The 17,762-nt window shown below is 58.0% G+C and overlaps 4 protein-coding genes and 1 non-coding gene across 12 annotated transcripts in view; 2 read left to right on the top strand and 3 right to left on the bottom strand.

The window, feature by feature from the left end:
- Positions 1–405: 405 nt before the first annotated feature.
- Positions 406–5,257, bottom strand: Mcrip2 (MAPK regulated corepressor interacting protein 2). Of its 3 annotated transcripts, XM_005323645.5 has the most exons (5): positions 5,068–5,253; positions 4,857–4,986; positions 1,354–1,481; positions 1,004–1,105; positions 406–740 (listed from the first exon to the last, which is right to left on the bottom strand). In XM_005323645.5, the coding sequence occupies exons 1-5, from the start codon at positions 5,117–5,119 to the stop codon at positions 670–672; spliced, it is 483 nt and encodes a 160-aa protein (XP_005323702.1). In that variant the 5' UTR covers positions 5,120–5,253; the 3' UTR covers positions 406–669. The 3 variants fall into 3 exon arrangements, with proteins under 3 accessions (XP_005323702.1, XP_021581059.1, XP_040134445.1); XM_021725384.3 differs by lacking the exon at positions 1,004–1,105 and having other exon boundaries at positions 5,068–5,257; XM_040278511.2 differs by having other exon boundaries at positions 643–1,105; positions 5,068–5,256.
- Positions 5,258–8,498: 3,241 nt separating this feature from the next.
- Mettl26 (methyltransferase like 26) lies at positions 8,499–11,016 on the top strand. Of its 2 annotated transcripts, XM_078024831.1 has the most exons (7): positions 8,499–8,640; positions 8,835–9,278; positions 9,958–10,120; positions 10,238–10,297; positions 10,493–10,560; positions 10,656–10,734; positions 10,807–11,016. In XM_078024831.1, the coding sequence occupies exons 2-7, from the start codon at positions 9,082–9,084 to the stop codon at positions 10,852–10,854; spliced, it is 615 nt and encodes a 204-aa protein (XP_077880957.1). In that variant the 5' UTR covers positions 8,499–8,640; positions 8,835–9,081; the 3' UTR covers positions 10,855–11,016. The 2 variants fall into 2 exon arrangements, with proteins under 2 accessions (XP_077880957.1, XP_005323704.1); XM_005323647.5 differs by lacking the exon at positions 8,499–8,640 and having other exon boundaries at positions 8,703–9,278.
- On the top strand, positions 8,726–8,796 carry Trnag-ccc (transfer RNA glycine (anticodon CCC)). Its single transcript has one exon. It is a non-coding gene; the product is annotated as a tRNA-Gly (tRNA).
- A 252-nt stretch (positions 11,017–11,268) lies between the features above and the next one.
- Positions 11,269–15,571, bottom strand: Wfikkn1 (WAP, follistatin/kazal, immunoglobulin, kunitz and netrin domain containing 1). The gene is made up of 2 exons (XM_005323650.5): positions 13,536–15,571; positions 11,269–12,806 (listed from the first exon to the last, which is right to left on the bottom strand). The coding sequence occupies exons 1-2, from the start codon at positions 13,728–13,730 to the stop codon at positions 11,331–11,333; spliced, it is 1,671 nt and encodes a 556-aa protein (XP_005323707.4). The 5' UTR covers positions 13,731–15,571; the 3' UTR covers positions 11,269–11,330.
- A 28-nt stretch (positions 15,572–15,599) lies between these two features.
- Positions 15,600–17,762, bottom strand: part of Rab40c (RAB40C, member RAS oncogene family) — a 34,007-nt gene continuing 31,844 nt past the window's right edge. For 4 of the 5 annotated variants that reach the window (XM_078024825.1, XM_078024826.1, XM_005323652.5 and 1 more), the window contains one exon: positions 15,600–17,353. In XM_078024825.1, coding sequence (XP_077880951.1) covers positions 17,073–17,353 — 281 coding nt within the window. In that variant the 3' untranslated portion in view covers positions 15,600–17,072. Of the gene's footprint in view, positions 17,723–17,762 lie in introns of all 5 variants that reach the window. The other variant, XM_021725385.3, reaches the window with a different exon arrangement.

Here is a 17,762-nt window from a genome sequence, read left to right as displayed (position 1 = left end):
CACAGGCTCACTACCCACCCCTAGACCTGCAGGACATCTTTACCCAATCCTTTTAAGTCAGGCCTGGTGGCCTCAGAGAGTGGGACTTGGCATCCCAAGACCTAGCTCCAATCTTGGGTGGCTAGATTCCCATTTCAGAGCCAGTTCTTTAGCCTCTCTAGGCCCTGTTGCTTTGGCAACAGTAAATGCCAATAGGAGAGCATTAGATGGGGCAGAGCTGGGTCCACAGACGTCCCAGCAAAAGGGGCTGGCTGAGGGCCCCAGGACGACAGCTAGGTGAGAAGCGGAAGACAGAGTTGGACAGAGCTATAGCCCCTGCTGACCCAGAAGCACCAGAGTGGATGGCTGAAGGTACGCTTAGCTGACACAAGGACCCCACACTCTCAAGTCAAGGCCACTCCAAAGGGCAGTTTCTCAACTTTATTAGCCTGCAGCTCTTCCCTGCCAGCCCCAGGGGCTGGTCCCTGGGCAGTGAGCCGGACTGAGGTCAGACAGGTTCCACTTCTGGCCCCTGCCAGCTTGGGACAGCTGGGCCAAGGAACCAAAGGTACGAAAGTCCAAATGTGGCACTTCAGGTGAGGCCAGCTTCTAGCCGACCACAAGGTGGAGGATATCGTGGCCTTCTCTGGCCAAGGGTTCATCTTGGCAGTGTTCATTCCCAGGCAGCCACTATGAACAGCTGGTGATCCTAGCCAGGAACTGCTGTGCCCACCACTCGTCCAGGTCGATGGGCACAAAGTCTGTGGGCAGAGCAGAAGCTGAACAGTGACACCACCTTCCAGACTGGTCACTGTCTCTGCCCTTAAGCTGAGCACAGGCCCCTTACTCAGATTCCAAACAGCAGGCATTGGGAAGAAGGGGTCCAGCTCAAGAGTCCCCTCCCCAAGCCCCTGGCAGGACCCAGGTCAGGACAGAGAGGCTAAGGGAAGACAGTAATATGGAGTAGGGCTCCCTTGGGGTACGGGGTCTGGGAGAATTCCTGGGAACAGGGCTGGGGGCTCACTCTGTAGCCGGGGATCGGGTGTCCTCTCCACGTACTGCACAGGCCTTGGCCCACTCTCACTGGCCTGGCCACCTTCCAGCTGTCGCTCCACCTGCTGCCAGGCTATAGGGGATGGGTGGTCAGGCTGAGCCAGACCCCTGGCAGCCCCTCCCTGCCGAGGGCCTAGTGGCCACCCTAGACTCAGGTCAGCATTGGGAGTAGGCAGTCTTCTGGGTGGTCATAGGACAGACTACAGAGGGCCAAGGAAAAGCACAGCCAGTCAGGCTGCAGCAGGCTGGAGGACCTGGGGTCATCCCAGTTCACCTCACTGGGACCCATAGCCCAAGCCATACCCTCTAACCCTTCACTACCTTCGGACACAAAGCGGACATTCTCCTCGTGGGCCAGTGTGTAGGTCTCTTGGGTTCTCTCAAGAGATGGGGATGTGGTGAGGGGCCGCCGGCCATTCACTCGATTGAACACAAGTCTTGGCCCTGGACTGTGGGAGGGAGGAGACAGTATGGTCAGTACCCATCCAGGCCCAGGTGCCACCTGGCAGAGCCCAAGGGCAGCCTTGGGCCATGCCCACTGCTCCAGACCAGGCCCAGCCTGGCCCTTCCTCAACCACAGAGCAGTGGCCTGCAGCAGTTGATGATGTAGGCCTCCCTTGCAGGCCCTGGGCAGTTCAGCTCACATCTGCAAACCTTGGTTCCAGGGAAGCAACTTTGGGCCAGGGAGGGATCACCAGCTGTTTCCGACCTTGACAGAGGCACAGCCAGTGCCCCTCTACACTGCCCTTCACCCCCACCTTCAACAGCCCAGGTAGACCTCAGTTATGAGTAGGTCTCTTCCCCAGCCCCACCTGGCAGGCGCATTTACTCCTCTACCTACACCTGATGTGGGAGAACAGACCTAACAGCTGGATGGTCTCTGCCACTCCCACTCCCTGGCTGCCCCCAGGCCCTGAGGGGATGTGGACCTAAAGCCTGTGAGAATCAAATGGGGAGAGCGTGACCACAACCCAGCCCATTCCCCATGAGCCAGAGACAAAGGGCAATACAAGTGAGATGGCCCCCATGGCGCTGCACAGGATGTCCAGGGGGCCACTAAGCAGGTCCCAGCCAGGCAGGCCTAGGGCAGGGCTGAGCCCTGTGCACATGATGCCCACACGAAGCCCAGGGTGGGGCCGTGGAGGGAATGGAGCCGCACCTACAGCAGGAGGTGGGAGCCAGAGTCCTGGGCTGCGCCTGCCGCTCCACCAGGCACTCGCGGTCCCGGGCGGCCTGCTCGCCTTCCTGGGCTCAGGTGCCCCACGCCGCTCTGGGTTCCTCCTCAGGTGAGAGGGGCACTAAAATAAAGAGGAGGGTCTTGAGGGGCGCAGGGTCCTGCCAGCCCCAGGGCCGGCAGGGTCTTGTTGCCACAGAGAACCTTAGATGTGCAGGTGGAGACTGAGAAGGGGCAGCGGCTCCTCCCCAACCTCGAGACTGCCTGAGCTTCTGCATAAGCCGGGGCATAAAAGTCTGTCCTCCTCTTGGCAACCTCCCCTTGCCTGCAACCACCCCCACCTTGAAAGACTTCAAACACCAGGAAAGCTTGGAGATGGGACATCAAATTTTTAAGAGGAAGAAATGCAACTGGCCCTATGAACTACAAGGGATCTAGGTGGTGGTGCTCAGGCTGATATGGAGTCCCAGCAAGGCAACCCACTACCCCACCAGTTATATAAAGCCCAGGCTCTGTGAGAGGAAGAAACAGCCCCAGTATGCACCTGTGAAGGATAGCCAACGTATATCAGCTTTTAGGAATGCTGTGCAAGCAAGTGCCAGCCCACAGACCTCCTCTTTTATCACTTCCTCTCATGTATCCCCTCCACCACTTCCAAGGTAGACCAGCAGCCTATTTTTTTTGGCCCAAGAACCTGGGCTGGAAAGAAGTGGGAAGGGGACGGCAACAAGATTCAGCATTAGTCCTGGCCTCAGAGCTCACACCCCTGACTCAGTACCAACCCTCAAGCCAGCCTCCTTCATGTGTTCTTGCTGGCCACAGGCCCTACCTTCCTACCTCTGGTATCCCCCTACCACCCTTGGGGACAGGTAATCATACTGCCCCATTTTGTCTCCTTCTCTCTCAACAGGACTGCCAGAGGTGCCGATCTAGCTGGCCTGTCCACTTTCAAAGGCAATGCCCACATCCATGCCTAGCCTGAACTGGAGCCCATACATTTAGCAGGTCAGGAACTCTGGGACTGCTGTGTGCCAGTAGGACAGGCAGTGGCCACCACTGCCCTTCTCCCACAATTGGTCAGATGAATGATGGGTGGTCAAAGGTACTAAGCAAGGAAGCTGTGGGAGTGTTAGGTGGGTGATTTTGGAGGGTGGCCCCTGAGAAGAAGCAGGAGTGGGGGCCACATATGGAATTGCCAGAATCTCCTAGCCGAAGGACTAGGACTGGGTGCAACCCACTGACCTCAGAGGAAATGAGAACAGTGAGCTCTGCCCAGTCCAGCAGAACTGAAGGCCACCCCCCCTCCGCTTTCCCCTCCAGCATGCCTGGCTTGGCTGACTAATGGAAAACCTCAGGTGTCCACACCATATCTGGTCTCCTGGGGGTCTATGCTCTAGAGAAAACAGCCAGTGGGCCTCGAGGTGTCCCTTGCAGTCCTTACCCACTTATCCTCTTCCTTCCTGCCTCCTTGACACTGCTCCCAACTCTGCCAGGGACCTGCCCTTGCTGTCCGCAGCAATGGAGCCTTGGAGAGGAAGAAGCTCCCCCAGGTAAGAGGTGTGGGGTCCATCAGCCACTTTAGCCTACACCCGCTGACTGAATAACCACATGGTGGCTACACACTAGAGTGCCTCAGCTTCCTCCAATGGGTGGAACAACCAGGACATGGACTGATGTCAGCCAAATGTCCCCAAGACCCCACTCACCCCCTCCCCAGGGCGCACCTCTGGCCTAGGACACTTCTGCCAGAGAGCCTCAGCATGTCAATGTGTCCCTCAATCAGGAAGCACCCCTCTCCAAAAAGTCAGTCACCTGACCCTACATCCCTCCACTTGTGGATTCTGAGCCCCAGCAGCTGAGAGGGGCATGGAGACACAGCACCCCCAGCTGTAGCTAACCTGCAATTCTGGACCCCTGGGGGCTGTCAGTTCTCAGCTTGGAAAGCCCCCACCTCCTGGGGTGTGCCCCACACTGCCTCAGGGAGCCCTGAGCTGATCCTGTGCCACCCCCACCTGGGGCCTAGGCGGGAGCAAAGTCCACAGGCTCCAGAAGGAAACAGTGGAGTAAATTGAGCCAAAGGAGTAAAAGGTTCAACCCTGGGGGAGGAGGCTAACCTCCAGGTCATGGTCCCTGGAGGGCAAAGTGGCTGGGAACGAGCCTCCTTGGGGCACTGGGCAGGCGGCTGGTTAGGAAAGGAAGGAAGCTGCAGGCCCTAACGCACCGGGGCATTTGCTGGAAAGGAGGGGACTCCAGTGCCCCAGGATGTCTGGGGTGAAGGACAGAGGGCTGGGGCCTGGCAGAGCAAGAGGGAAACACGTGCACCTCTCTTACAAGGACACCCAGGAGACCTTGAGGGCCTGCGCCCTGGGCAGCTCTTCCCAGCCCTTTACCTCGGCCGTCCAAAAGAGGTCCGTCTTACAGCCCAAGGTCGCCCGGCGCGTCTGCCTCTGCCACCCGGAGCCCCCTTTGACCCACGAGCGGATCACAGGCCGGCGGGCCCCACGTGGCCAGGAGTGTCCACGCTAGCTAGGCCGAGCCCTAAGGCCCAGCCAGGTGGGCGGAAGCACGAGCAAGCTAACCGGTGCGCCCCGCCGGCGTCCACCGACTTCTCCCCAAGGTCACTCTCCAGGCCGCCGGCGGCCACGCTCACCTCGACAAGGGCCAGGGTCCGGGCTGCGGCGCCAAGGGCTGAGCCCGCGGGGGTGGCGAAGCCGGCGGCGCGGGCTGCCGGCATTTCAGGAGCTCACCGAGCCTGCTCTCCACCTGCTGCTGCGGGGGACCTACGGGCGCGGGGAGGGCACGTCAGTAGCCGCGGGTCCGCGATGCCAGCGCCCGCCCGCGCTCCCGACCGCTGGGCGCACCTGTGCGGCGCTGTGCGACCAGCTTGCTGGGCCCCTTGGTGATGGTGTACATGGTACGCCTGCCCGCACCCAGGGCCGCTCCGCCCTCACTTGGCCGCCCTCCCCGCCCGCCGGCCGGATGGTCCTGCACCCTCCGACCGCTCGCGCTCCGCGGCGAGGCGGGCGTGGCCCCTTTAAGGGCAGCGGGCGGAGTAGGGCAGAAGGCGGAGCGGCTCGTGCACGATCCCCCGCCCTTAAAGGGGCCGCGTGCCGGTACCGGACTGGCACGTCTCGCTGGCGGCGCTCCCAGCTGTGGGGCATCTGGTGGTGATGCGATGCTGCAGTGCAGAACGAGGTTGGCGGTCTTTGCGACCTCCAGGCGGAGTCCTCCGTGAGCGGTGACTTAGCCCTTAACAGGAGAGAGGGAGCTCTGCCTTGGGTGCTAGGGAGCTTTACTGGGGGCCTCTCTGCATGGGGGTGGGGGTCTGTGCTGAGGGTATCTGTAGTGAGGGGGAACCTGTGCTGAGGGGTGCTCTGCACATGCTGGAAGCAAGGGAGCTTCTGCGTAAGTTTGAAGATCCTCAACCAAGTGCCTGGAGAGGTCTGGGCCGGTATTGGGAGTCACCTTCATCTTAGGGAGTCTAAGAAGAGAAAAGGGGTGAATTTAGCAGGGAATGGGAAGTAACAGTGCAGGAAGCCTGGAGGCCCAACACCAGGTCTAAGCTGGGAAGGGTGCAGGAAGGTCAGCTCCACTCCAGCCCCAAGGCTACTCAGAAATCAGATCCTCTGTGTCCCTGCTGGGCTGCCCCAAGTGTCTGAGGCAGGAGGATCGAAAATTTGAGGCCAGCCTGGGTAACTTAGTGAGACCCTATCTCAAATTAAAAAGACTGGGGATGTGGCTCAGACTGGGGATGTAGCCCCTGAGTTCAGTCCCCAGAGCTGTAATGTGTGTGTGTGTCTCTCCACCTGGCACCTCTTTATTTGGAGTAAGAGTTTTTATAAATGTAATCAAGGCAGTGACTTCAGTATGAATCTATCCTGAATTAAGGTGGCCCTAACTTGAGGGTTGGGGCCCTTTTAAGGGAGAAATCTGGACACAGAGGGAGGCTGTATGAAAATGGAGCATAGGGGCTAGGGTTGTGGCTCAGCGGTAGAGCGTTCACCTAGCATATGTGCAGCCCTGCATTCGTTCCTCAGCACCACATAAAAATTAAAAAAAAAAATTGGAACAGAGACTGGAGCAATGTGGGCCTAATCTGACAGTTTCTAGAGTAAATAAATGTATTTTCTAAAAGTCACCATGTTTGGGGATAATTTGTTATAGCAGTTAAACAAACTGATATACCCAGGAGAGTGGTGGAAGGAGGGATGGGAGGGAGCGCTGCATAGGGCCTGAGAAGGAAAGTGGAGGTGTTGGACCCCCACTGGATAGTGGGGGGCAGGCAATGAAAAGTGGGCAGATGAGCTGAGATCTAGGAAAGAGGCTGGGCCCTGCTGTTGACTTGGGGTGAGGTGGGACATGGCCCACAGGCCCTTTTGTGAGTGAGAATGGCATAGGATTGACCCTCACTCATCAGGCATTGCCTAAGCATCTTCTGTAGGCCAGACCCCAAGACAATGACAGGCTGGGAGGAGGGGAAGTGTGTCCAGGGAATAAGAAAGGATGAGTCATGCAAGGGCCAGTAGGTGCTGCAGGACAAGGGAATCCCTTGTTTCTTTCCACAGCATACAACCAAGGACCTGTGGCTTGCTGAGTCCTGGTGATTTGGTCACATGTGGAAAGGTGGCCCCTGCTATGGTGCCTCCTACCCAGTATACATACATCTCTCAGGCCTAAATTCAGTCTCTGGCACTTGACTTCAACAAGGTCAACCCTGGCTATCCAGGGGAATGTTATCCCACAGAGGTTCCAGACTGCTACTAGAATCTAACACACTTGCCTGCCAGGAAATGTGTGATATCACACACGGACTGCGGAATAACTGCTCCACCACCTCATCTGCTTTTCTGCCAGGCGTTGAGCTCTGGCAGTGCGGAGGCCAGGTGGAGTGATGGATGCAGCAGGGGTGGGGGTGGTATCGGCCAGAGTCCAGTACCATTAAGCACAATGCCATTTGCTGAACACTGTGAACATTTCCTTAAAGCAGGATTCCTGCCTGTGTGCAGAGAGTCCCAGGGGAAGCCTGGGTTGTGAGTGGCACACCTCTACCTAGGTGGTCCCCTGGCTGTCAAAGTCCTCCAGGTCCTCCTGGAGCTACACCCTCACTTGCTGCAGAACCCAGTCAGGGTCACTACCAACACTGTATGTACATCAATATCCACTTCACAGGGCTGGGGCTGTAGCTGGTTTGATCCTCAGCACCAAATAAAAATAAATAAAATAAAGGTATTGTGTCCAACTACTTCTAAAAATAAATATTAAAAATAAAACAAAGGGGGGCTGGGGATGTGGCTCAAGCGGTAGCGCGCTCGTCTGGCATGCGTGCGGCCCGGGTTCGATCCTCAGCACCACATACCAACAAAGATGTTGTGTCCGCCGAGAACTAAAAACAAATAAATATTAAAAATTCTCTCTCTCTCTCCTCTCTCTCTCCTCTCTCACTCTCTCTTTAAAAAAAAAAAAAATAATAAAACAAAGGCATTCAGTCCATTTACAACTACAAAAAAAGTTGATAAAAATGAAAAAAAAAATATATATATATATATATCCACTTCACAGTGCTGTTTGGAGGAGGGGAAGCTCGCCAGTCCTCAACTGGCTGCTTCTCTCATTTTAAAATAAAAATGGAAACAATACATTGTGCGGAGGATCCAACACAGTGCCTCACACTTGGTAGGCAAGTGCTCTGCCACTGAGCTCCAGCCCCAGCCCAAATGGCTGCTTTCTTGAGGGAGCCATCCTAAGTGGCAGCCCTACAGCATTGTCCCTGGGACTCATCACTAGCCCTCCCTGGTCTAAACACATTCACATCCCATCCATCCTGGCCATTGGCCAACCTTGGATATGCCCTCAGCAGCAACCACAGGCTAAAGTCCTAGTCAGCGGCCACCCTCAGCTCTGGTCCGCAAGACGTGGGGTATGGGGGTTCTTGGCCAGTCCTGACTGCAGAGCACTGCCCTCTGCATTTTCTGGAATCGGACCCTCTGAGAGGTGGACCCCAAGCTGAGTATTCTAAGAAGCTCCCTTGAGTACACACACGTCGCAACGTCAGACTAGATTTCATGGGTCTCTGCTCCCGCTATATATCCCGCTAGGGACCCCGAGCGGGCGCTGGTCATCTCGGTATTAGAGAGAAGTCCTGAGCATCACTGAGTGCCAGGCCAGACCAACTGGGTCCCAATGAGATCCCCCAATCAGGGCCCCAAATCGGGCCCTGCCCATCAGGCCCCTTTCACCAACCCCAAGCAAGGCCCTGCCTCACTAGGGCCACGCCCACCAGACTCCCACTACGGCTCCGCTCCCATCGACAACCGAGTGCACATGGTTGTGATGGTTTCCATGGCCAAGGCTCGAATGAAGGCTGTCTTCGGATCTGCATTCTCCATCTGCGTTCGTTTTTCGGACTCCAAGATGCATCACGAGACCAAATTCAGGTGACGATAACGCATGCGCTGTGCCCGCTGCGCGGCAGGCTGCGTCATAATTCTTAGGTCTTGTGGCAGCCCCGCTTACTCAGCTGCGCCGCTGGTGTAGTGGTATCATGCAAGATTCCCATTCTTGCGACCCGGGTTCGATTCCCGGGCGGCGCATGTGATTTGTTTTCCCTTTTTCCGATCTCTGGAACCAGCTCCAGCTCACCGCAGCCATGAAGAGCAGAGCAGACTTGTGGGAAGTAGGAAGCACCGATTCCGGTGCAAAGAGAGACAGGCTCTCTGAAAACACTGGCGCGCAGTGGTGACGCGGTTCCTAACCAAGAGGCGTCCATAAACCAGCAGCATAGGCCGCCGGGGCCCCTCTCGGGGCTGCGGACCCACCCTTTAAGGTGTATCACGCGTCCTCGTGTCAGTTGTCCAACTCCTGGCAGAGCGGTGGCGATGCTGGTGGCGGCGGCCGCGGAGCGAAACAAGGAGCCCATCCTGCGCGTGCTGCAGCAGTACGTGGACCCCGCGCAACGCGGCGTCCGCGTGCTCGAGGTGGCCTCTGGTTCCGGCCAGCACGCCGTGCACTTCGCTCGGGCCTTCCCGCACGCGGAGTGGCAGCCATCCGACGTGGACCAACGCTGCCTGGATAGGTGCGACGGGTGCGGGCTGCCAGAGAGGGTGGCCGGGCAGGGGTGCGGGACCAGGCTGTCGAAGCGGTAGGGCTGCGGGCCCACTGCTCGGCTCTCCGGGCTCCTGGTGAAGCTGTTACCGCTGTTGACCGGTGACGAGTTCTTGCTCCCCGATGTTGAAGAATAACACCAAAGAAGCACGCCGAGGCAAGGTCAGAGTAGAAATTAGAAATTTATTAAAGGACAGAAGAAAAGACTTCTCCCGGAGGAAGAAGGGGACCCAGGAGGTGGAATCCGTGGAAGTGCAGTTGTCTCCCCTTTTTATAGTTCTTTCAGTGATGGAATGTAGGTTAGAAGGCCTGAGGGGTGGGACACAGGTGGGCCAAAGAAGTAGTCTGAGCAGGAAGGACTTTTGAGATGGGCTTATCACTTCTCTGGGATGGGCTATTTCCAAATCTGTTGGGGCTGTTGGTTAACACTTCTTTGAGGTGGACTTTGGCCTAGGGCCTTTTCAGGACTTCATTAACATTCCATGAGTTGTCCTGTGTTTTCCCTGAGTCATTTCCAGCATGGCCTCCATTTTAGATTTCACTCGATATTAGACCCGATTTACCTAACTACACTAACTACCTAACTTTAAATCTGGCTTCAAAGCGACTGCAGGGCCCTCTGCCTCTCGCTCATCCGCTGCCCTCCACAGCATCGCCGCCACCACGCAAGCCCAGGGTCTGTCTAACGTGAAGGCCCCACTATACCTGGACGTGACCTGGGAGTGGGAGCACTGGGGAGGGATCCTGCCGCACTCGCTGGACCTGCTGCTCTGCATCAACATGAGCCACATCAGTCCCTTAAGCTGCACCAAGGTGGGTGGCTGGAGAGATGCCTCGGGAGAGAGTGGCGGCCAGGATAGCCCTGTCTCCAGCAGGGGTTCTCCAGGGTCTGGGAAAGTGACTCACCCTGCCTTGCCTCCTCCTCCCCAGGGGCTTTTCAGAGCTGCTGGACATCTGCTCAAACCCAAGGCTCTGCTCATCACCTATGGGGTGAGTTGTCCTGCCCCAGGGCCTTTCCCCTCTTATGGCCTGCTGGGCTCTGCCCAGGCTCCACCTGGTCCTAGGCTTCCCCTTTTGGGGGCAGAAAAGGGGTGTCCTTTTCATTCTTCAGACCTCAGCCTGCCAGCATGTCCATGGCCCACTGAGGAATGACTGACCCTGGTTCTATGCCCCCTGTCCATGCAGCCCTATGCAGTCAATGGGAAGATCTACCCCCAGAGCAATGTGGACTTTGACTTGACCCTAAGATGCAGGTCAGAGCTGGGTGAGAGGGGCCTGGCTTAGGGAGAGGTGGGCTGGGTGTCCCTGGTTGGCCCTGGCCAAGACCCTACCTTCCTCCCTGCTGCAGGAACCCAGAGTGGGGACTGAGGGACACAGCCCTTCTTGAGGACCTGGGTCAGGCCAGTGGCCTGCTCCTGGAGAAGATGGTAGGCAGGGTGAGCTGGGGTGGAGTGGCCTTCCTGGGGCCCAAGGGCCACTCCAGCAAAGTATTTCTGTAGGTGGACATGCCAGCCAACAACAAGTGCCTGATTTTCCGGAAAGAATAACTCCTCCCCTTCATCCTGCGTGCATGTGCCCAAGTCTGGGCACAAACCAGAACTCCATCCCTATCTCTCTGGACCAGGTTTCTGGAATGACCAGCCCCACCAGTATGGGCTCGTGGAACCTGGGCCCAGACTGCCTTGGAATAAAGCACTTTCTGCTGCCCATTGAGTATCTACCACACTGTGGGACGGGTGGGAAGAAGGGTCTGGCCTGTGGGCATCTAGGGCCTCAAGGGACCGGCAGAATGGAGTTGGTCCCCACCTGTGAAGCAGGAGGTCCCCAGGGTGAGCTGCTTCTCCTTGGAGATCTCAGATGTAGCCAAAACCCCAGTTGGTTGAAGACCCCAGCTTGGTAACAGGCCAAGGGGTGGGGACACCTGGAAGGGTAACAATCCCCCACTGACAGCAGCCCATGAGTTCCAGAGGCAAGGAAGAGCTTTTATTCATCAGAAAAAAGGGCAGGGTGGGGAAGGGCAGGGCTAATCTTGGAAGCGGTTCAGCAACTCACAGGCCTTCTTCTCCAGCAGCTCTGATATTTTCTTCACCCGCTTCTCGCTGGCGGCACGCACGTAGCTGCCAGGGTCCAGCACAGCCACACCATCTCGTACTTCACCCATGATGACCAGTGGCCCATCGCCGGCAGACACATTGGGACAGGGGCAGGCCCAGTCCATGCCACTTAGTGTCACCTCCAGGTACTTGGTGCCCAAAAACTTGAGGCCCATCTTGTCATCCTTCAGTACGTCGTCCAGAGCCACACGGGCAATGCCGCCCGCAGCCTCTGGTTCCTCCAGCACCTCAGTGAGCCGCCCCACGATGGCAAAGTCACTGCGACACAGGCTTAGCGCCAGTTTGCTTCTGAGGCGACAGGCCCGGCAAGGTGGTGTGCGAGGCACAGGGCAGGCGTCCTCACAGCGCTCTCGGCTCTCAAAGTTGTTGCCATTGCCCTCGCAGCCACTGTATAGGAAGGGCAGGCACCGCTGCAGAAGTGGGCTATAGGCCCAGCGTGGCTCCCAGCCCTGGCAAGGCCCCTGCACCGCTGGCAGGGTGCAGGCATCCCCAGGGCCGCGGGTGCAGGCCTGTTGGCATGCCTCATATGTCTCAAAGCCCCGGGTGGCCCCATCACACTCGAGAGCGGGGAAGGTCATGCAGCCTCCGCGCTGTGGATCGAAGTTCCAGAGCACATGATGTGGGGAGGCAGGGCCTGAACAGGCCTGTGTGCCAGGCAGGCACTCTGCCAGAGTGGGCACGCCATGGGCCTTGTCCCTGGCTGGCTCCCGCTGGACCACAGAGAGTGGGAAGTCAGCCCTCAGCAGGCCTGCGGCATTGCGTGCAGTGCAGGTGTAAAGGCCAGCATCCTCTGGCCGGGCATTGTAGAGTACCAGCTGCCCGATGCTAGTGACCACCACATTGCCATACATCTGATCAGGGCGCAGGATAAGGTTCTCCTGCTGGTGGCTCTGCTTTTCCCAGGTCACAGCAGGTGGCGGGCGGCCACTGACCTCGCAGTGGAGGCTGGCCGTGCCCCCCACATGCACTGCTTGTGGGGAGGGACTGTTGTACAGGACAGGTGGCATGGGGGCAGCCCCCAGCATAGGCCGAGCTGTGGTCTCTGGTGGCCCTGGACTGCTGGGTGGCCAGCTGAGGACATGCTTGCAGGGCACCACGTGTAGGTGGAGGCCTCGCAGGCAGGCCTCAGCATCCATGTAGCAGCGATTGTAGTAGGTGAGGCCGTCGGAGGCACAGGTGAAGTGGGGCTCCTTCTCACAGCGGTCACGGCAGCGGCACACAGGCTGCCCATCCCAGATGTCACAGTCAGAACCCTGCTGTGGGCACTTGAAGCCCTCACAGGAGGCTGCTGTGGTGGGTGCATCTGGGCCATCTGGGAACCGGGCTGCCACACAGCTCTGTAGCCCACACACGTTGGCACAGCACTTCTCTGAGGCAGCACAATCCTGGAGGAGGCAGGTAGCTCAGCAGAGCCCTGAGGCCCTCCCACCTGGCCCAGGGTCTCCACCTTGCCCCTGCTCCAGGGAGTACAGATGCCTGCAGCTACAGTCCCTGTGGCCTCTCCCTGAGCTGGCTTTCCCTCTGGAAAGTGGAGGAAGTGCTTTTTGTCCAATATAATAAGCTTCAAAGCTGGTCACATATCACCTAACTGAATCCTTAACATCCTCAAGCAGGACTCACCGTGGTTCCTTCCCCATGTGCCAAGGCCCTGGCTCAATGGCAGATTTGGGCTAGGGTGTGGCTTAGTATGAGGGAGGACCTGGTTCTGCCCTGGCATCATACAGAAAAAAGCAGCCCCCCACCATCACAGATGGCCATGTGCCAACCCTCTGGTCACCCCTTTCCCAGTGTGAGGGGAGGGCGATGGCCCACAGTAAGATTGCTGCGCAAGGGAAAATTCAGAGGCCTGTGTCCACTCTGGTCTTCACAGGATAACTGCTGCCCAGGCAGGAAATAGACAGGTCTGGTGAGGAAAAGGGGATCCCATTCTCAGTCAGATGAGGGCAAAGAAAGGGTATAACCCGGGCCCCTTGTATGGGGAATGGCCAAAACCTTGGCAGAAGAATGTGGAGAGCCCCAGTAGGAAGTGGGTTCCTAGGGCTGCCCTCCACCCCCAGGGAAAGGGCTAGGATGGGGCCAAGCACCCAAGACTCCTTGGAATTCCCCACACTCACCTGGTCCCTGGTGCACTCTCGCTCACAGGTGCTCTGGGCGTCTACCCACAGGCTGGGGCTGAGCTGGTTGGGGCACAGGCCGGGGTGGTTCCCTAGCTCTGGCAGCAGGCCAGCCCCCAAGGCCAGTCTGATGATGAGGAACAGAGGCAGGAACAGTTGCAGGGCGGGCATGGGGACCACAGGGCCAGGGGGCATAGCCGTGTGGCTGCCAGCCCCTCCTGGGGCCCCACAGAGCCCAACACTCTGTAGGCATCCACTCTCTGGGGCTCCCCGGCTGGCCCTTCCTCTCCCCTGATTATTCTTTGGGTTCCCCTTTGGCCCCTGAGGCTGGAGCCCACTGCAAATGCTCCCCCCCCCGGCCCCAGACGGGTGGGTTTTGGAATCTCAGAGCTCTGTGTAGCCCTTTCCCTCCCTAATCTGTCTCCTCTCTCAAAAACTGCAGGCTGCTCCCAGGTCCTGGTCAGCATAGGGAGAGGAGGGGAGGCTGGGGAGGGGCCAGGGCTCAATAGCACAGGGTCATCGAGGGGCGGAGAAGGGCTAGCTCTAGCCAGAGAGGAGGAGAGGAGGGGGATGACACAGTAGCTGGAATCCCTCCCTCCATAGGCTGAAGTCAACTGGGGTCAGTTTCCTTGAAGACCCTCCTCCTTCGATTTAGGGGGGAGGGGTGAGGCCAACAGAACTCAGCAGCTTTTGTCCCCAACCTTTCGGTCTCCAATGTGGGGGGAGTTCAGGCCCCTACCTCACCCCAACTGACCACAGGCCTGGGTTTCCCCAAGTCAGGTCCAGGTGGTACCTGTCACCTTTGAGTCCAGGTAAGGCACAGGGGTGCTATTTCAGCCCAGCAGATGGGGAGGGGGTCAGTTCACTTCCTGGGAAGAACACCACTTTCTCCATGTCCCTGTCAGGGTCACAACCTGCCAGCAAATGTTGAAGTACATGTGGAATCTGCAGGGGTGAGGCCTTGGCAGCTCAGGTCTTGAGACGACACAGAACTTTGCATTCCCAGAGATACCCAATTTGCTGGAGCCTCTGGCTCTGGTTCTGGCCTTGGCCCAGGCCCTTCCTGGGCTGAGCAAGGAAGGGCATAAGTGAGGCCTGCCCAGCACCAGGATATGGCTCCACATGGGTATCCACCCAGGGTCCATAGGGATGGCCAAGTCCAAGGGCCCTAAACGAGCAAAGTCCTACAAACTACCCAGGGCCCGCAAGCACCCAGGAGTCTCTCCCTGCCCCCAGCTGCCTGGCCTGACCTGGGGGCCAGCTGGGCTGGAGGCCCCTCCTCCACTGGGGAGATCAAAGGCTCCTGGCAGGACAAAGGGCCGCTTGGAATTTGCCCTTCCAAACCCTTCTGAGGCTCCAGAGGTCTGGGGGCCCCAGGAAGTAGCCCTGAGTCTGACCTCCTGACCCAGGAGGCAGGGTAATAAAGAGCTTGGTCTGGCCAGAATGGAACCAAGAGATGGCTGCCAGGCGCCAATGTCTCCTGACTTACCCAGGAGCTATGGGGTGCTGGCCCCTGATAATGAGGGGTGGGTGGCTAGGCCAGCCTACAGATGGGGTCAGGACAGGAGCTCACTGCAGCCTGGCAGCCCCAGTGTCGGGGTGCCCAAGGCCTAGACCACTCCCAAGGAGCAGCATGTGTCCCTGGAGTACATCTGCAGAGTACAGCATTCTTATCCTGCTCAGGTCTGACCTCCAGGACATGACTCACCCCTGGCTGAGCAGGACTCAGCAGAGTCCCACCCTTGGGGGTTCCTGAAACTGTGGCAAACTGTGGATGCTGGAAATAAGGGCTCCACATGAGGAGGCGTTTCCCTAGGACTTGTACACTGTGCACAGACCAGGCCAGCCCAGCCCACCCTCAGCCCTCGTTTACAGGTATGCAAACCTAGTGTGCCTACAGGTCATCAAGGTCAGCTCCTGAAGACAAAGGGCTCAAAAAAGCTGGGGCTCAGATGGGCAGGCACAAAGCTGTGGTCGTCCCTGTGTAGGGCACCACTGCCAGACCCACCCACCCCCACCACAGCCCATAAAATCGGACTGACCTTACAAAACCAACAGGGAGGGCACAGCTGAGTTACATTTACTGTACAAAGAAACGGAAGAACAGCTCAAAGGACACAGGAATGCAGGGTCCAGCAGCAGTGAGGGTAGTGTTGATATGGTGCACGTGGGACTGTCCAGCTCCTCAAAATGAAGTCTGTGTAGCTCTGTTCATAACTCCAGAGAAAAGGGCACTGCTGGCAGCAACAGGGCTGCTGGGGTTGGGAGATGGTGGAGCCACCCCTGACACAAGCTCCCCAGCACAGGAGCCATCTCCCAGTACAGCCATGGTGCTGCGTCTGCATGTCCACCGGTGTCCTGAAACACCTGCAGCAGGACTGTCCTGTACCACGTGCACTATGAAGGACCCAGAGAGAGGGGTCCCAGCCCAGGGAGGGCTCCTTGGTGGCTGGGGCCCTAGGGCAGGAGGTAGAGTTGAGCACCAGTGAGGCTGAGGGTGGGGGTGCCAGGCAAGGGGGCAGCACTGAGAAGGACCAGGCCATGGCTTCATGGGGTGAGGATAAGGACACTGTGCACCGGCACAAGGGCTGCTGGGAGGTCCTCCAGAGGGGCCCAAGGTGCAGACAAGGCTGCTGTCCAGGCAGTACCACTAAGAAACAGGTCAAAGAGGTTCCAGTAGCATGTGACCTCACAGGCAAAAGGGCACCATAGATGAGGACGAGCTGCTGGGAAAACAAGTCCTGGCAGTGTCTGGAGGTTCAGATGCCAACACTGTCACTCCAGTGTCACTCGCAGATCTACAGAAGGCTCTATAGACCTCCTTGACCTGGAGACCTGATCTATGTAGTGAATATTACCGAGGGTGCCCAGTTATAGCAGGCAGGGACCCTGGAATGGCTGAGGGGGGTCCCTCACACCCTGCTTCTCCCCTTTCCTGTAAGTCACACATCCTTGCCTATGCCCAGCACACTGATCTCCAGAGTTATATGCTGGGCCAAGACCTCTGCCAGATGCTTCTGGGGTACCCTGTTTCTCACTGGCATGGGCAGTGCCAACATCCCAGGCAAATTGGATGTAAATCTAAAGAACTCCTGTTCCAACTGCACCTCCTGCCATCACTCCTCAAGCCCCTCTTTCCCCAGATGTATGGGCCCTCCTCATGGCTGCTGTGGCGTCAAGAGGCAAGCTCACCACACAGATGCATCCATCTTCCCTGACAGCCTTTTAAAAAATGTACAAAACAGGCAAAATGTTCTCTATATAAATAAGGAAGGGGAGCCAGGCTCCCTCCTGGCCCAAGCCCAGGCAGCCTGGAGTCTGGGGTTGATTCAGACCAGGGTCTCCGTAGCACCAGCAGCCCAGCTACTCAAAGGCCTCTGGGCCTCATCCATGGAGTGTGCTCTCCCCTCCACCTAGCTGGGTGTGGAGGAGAACCGGACGCTTCTGAAACAGGCTGTGTGGCCAAGTCTTCCTGCCCGGGAGCGCTCTTCCACCACTGAGCCTCCCCGAGTCTGCAGAGTGGTGCCTGCTGGCCTGCTAGGAGATCTTGCAGTTGCTCCGAGAACAGTTCTGGGGAGGGCTCTGGGGCGGGCGGATGGACTTGGACCTCTTGAGACTGTTGCCCTTGCTACTGCTGCCTCCAGCTCCACTGGCCAGGGAGTAGGAGCGACCATGCATCATGACGGCATTCATGCCGTTAGCCATGGAGAAGGACTTGAGGTGGCTCTTGATGGTAACGGGTAGTGGAAGCTTGTCAATGAGGTGCACTGGGGTGCAGGAGACAATGGCACGGCAGCAGAGGTCCTGTAGGCTGAACACTGTGGCAGGGGGAATCAGATGGGGGCCAAGAGGCCCACTAAGATATGTGCTGAGGAGCTGCCCTCTCCCAACCAGGACAGGGCCCTGCCCTCAGCCTCCCACCACAGACACCATGCAAAGAGTGGCTCCCTCCTGCCTTCCCTCTTAGAATGGAGTGCACTGCAAGGTGCTGCTGCGAGACCAGCAGCCCTAGAAGCCGTGGTGGGGCAGAAGCTGACTTGCTCTTGGAGCCACTCTGCAGCCCCTCCCGTAGCTCTGGTAAGAGTGCAACTCAGCCCAGCCTGGCGGCACCCAGCTCAGGTCTGCACAATCTGCAGATGCTCCTGTGGCAGAGTAGGCCCAGGGTACAAGAAGGTTCTCTATGGCTCCTGTTAAGAAGGGAGGGGTTTGGGCTCCACTGTGACCACC

This window comes from Ictidomys tridecemlineatus, chromosome 10, assembly GCF_052094955.1.
Source record: "Ictidomys tridecemlineatus isolate mIctTri1 chromosome 10, mIctTri1.hap1, whole genome shotgun sequence".
NCBI classification, from domain to species: domain Eukaryota; kingdom Metazoa; phylum Chordata; class Mammalia; order Rodentia; family Sciuridae; genus Ictidomys; species Ictidomys tridecemlineatus.
This window is presented reverse-complemented; position numbering and strand designations above follow the sequence as displayed.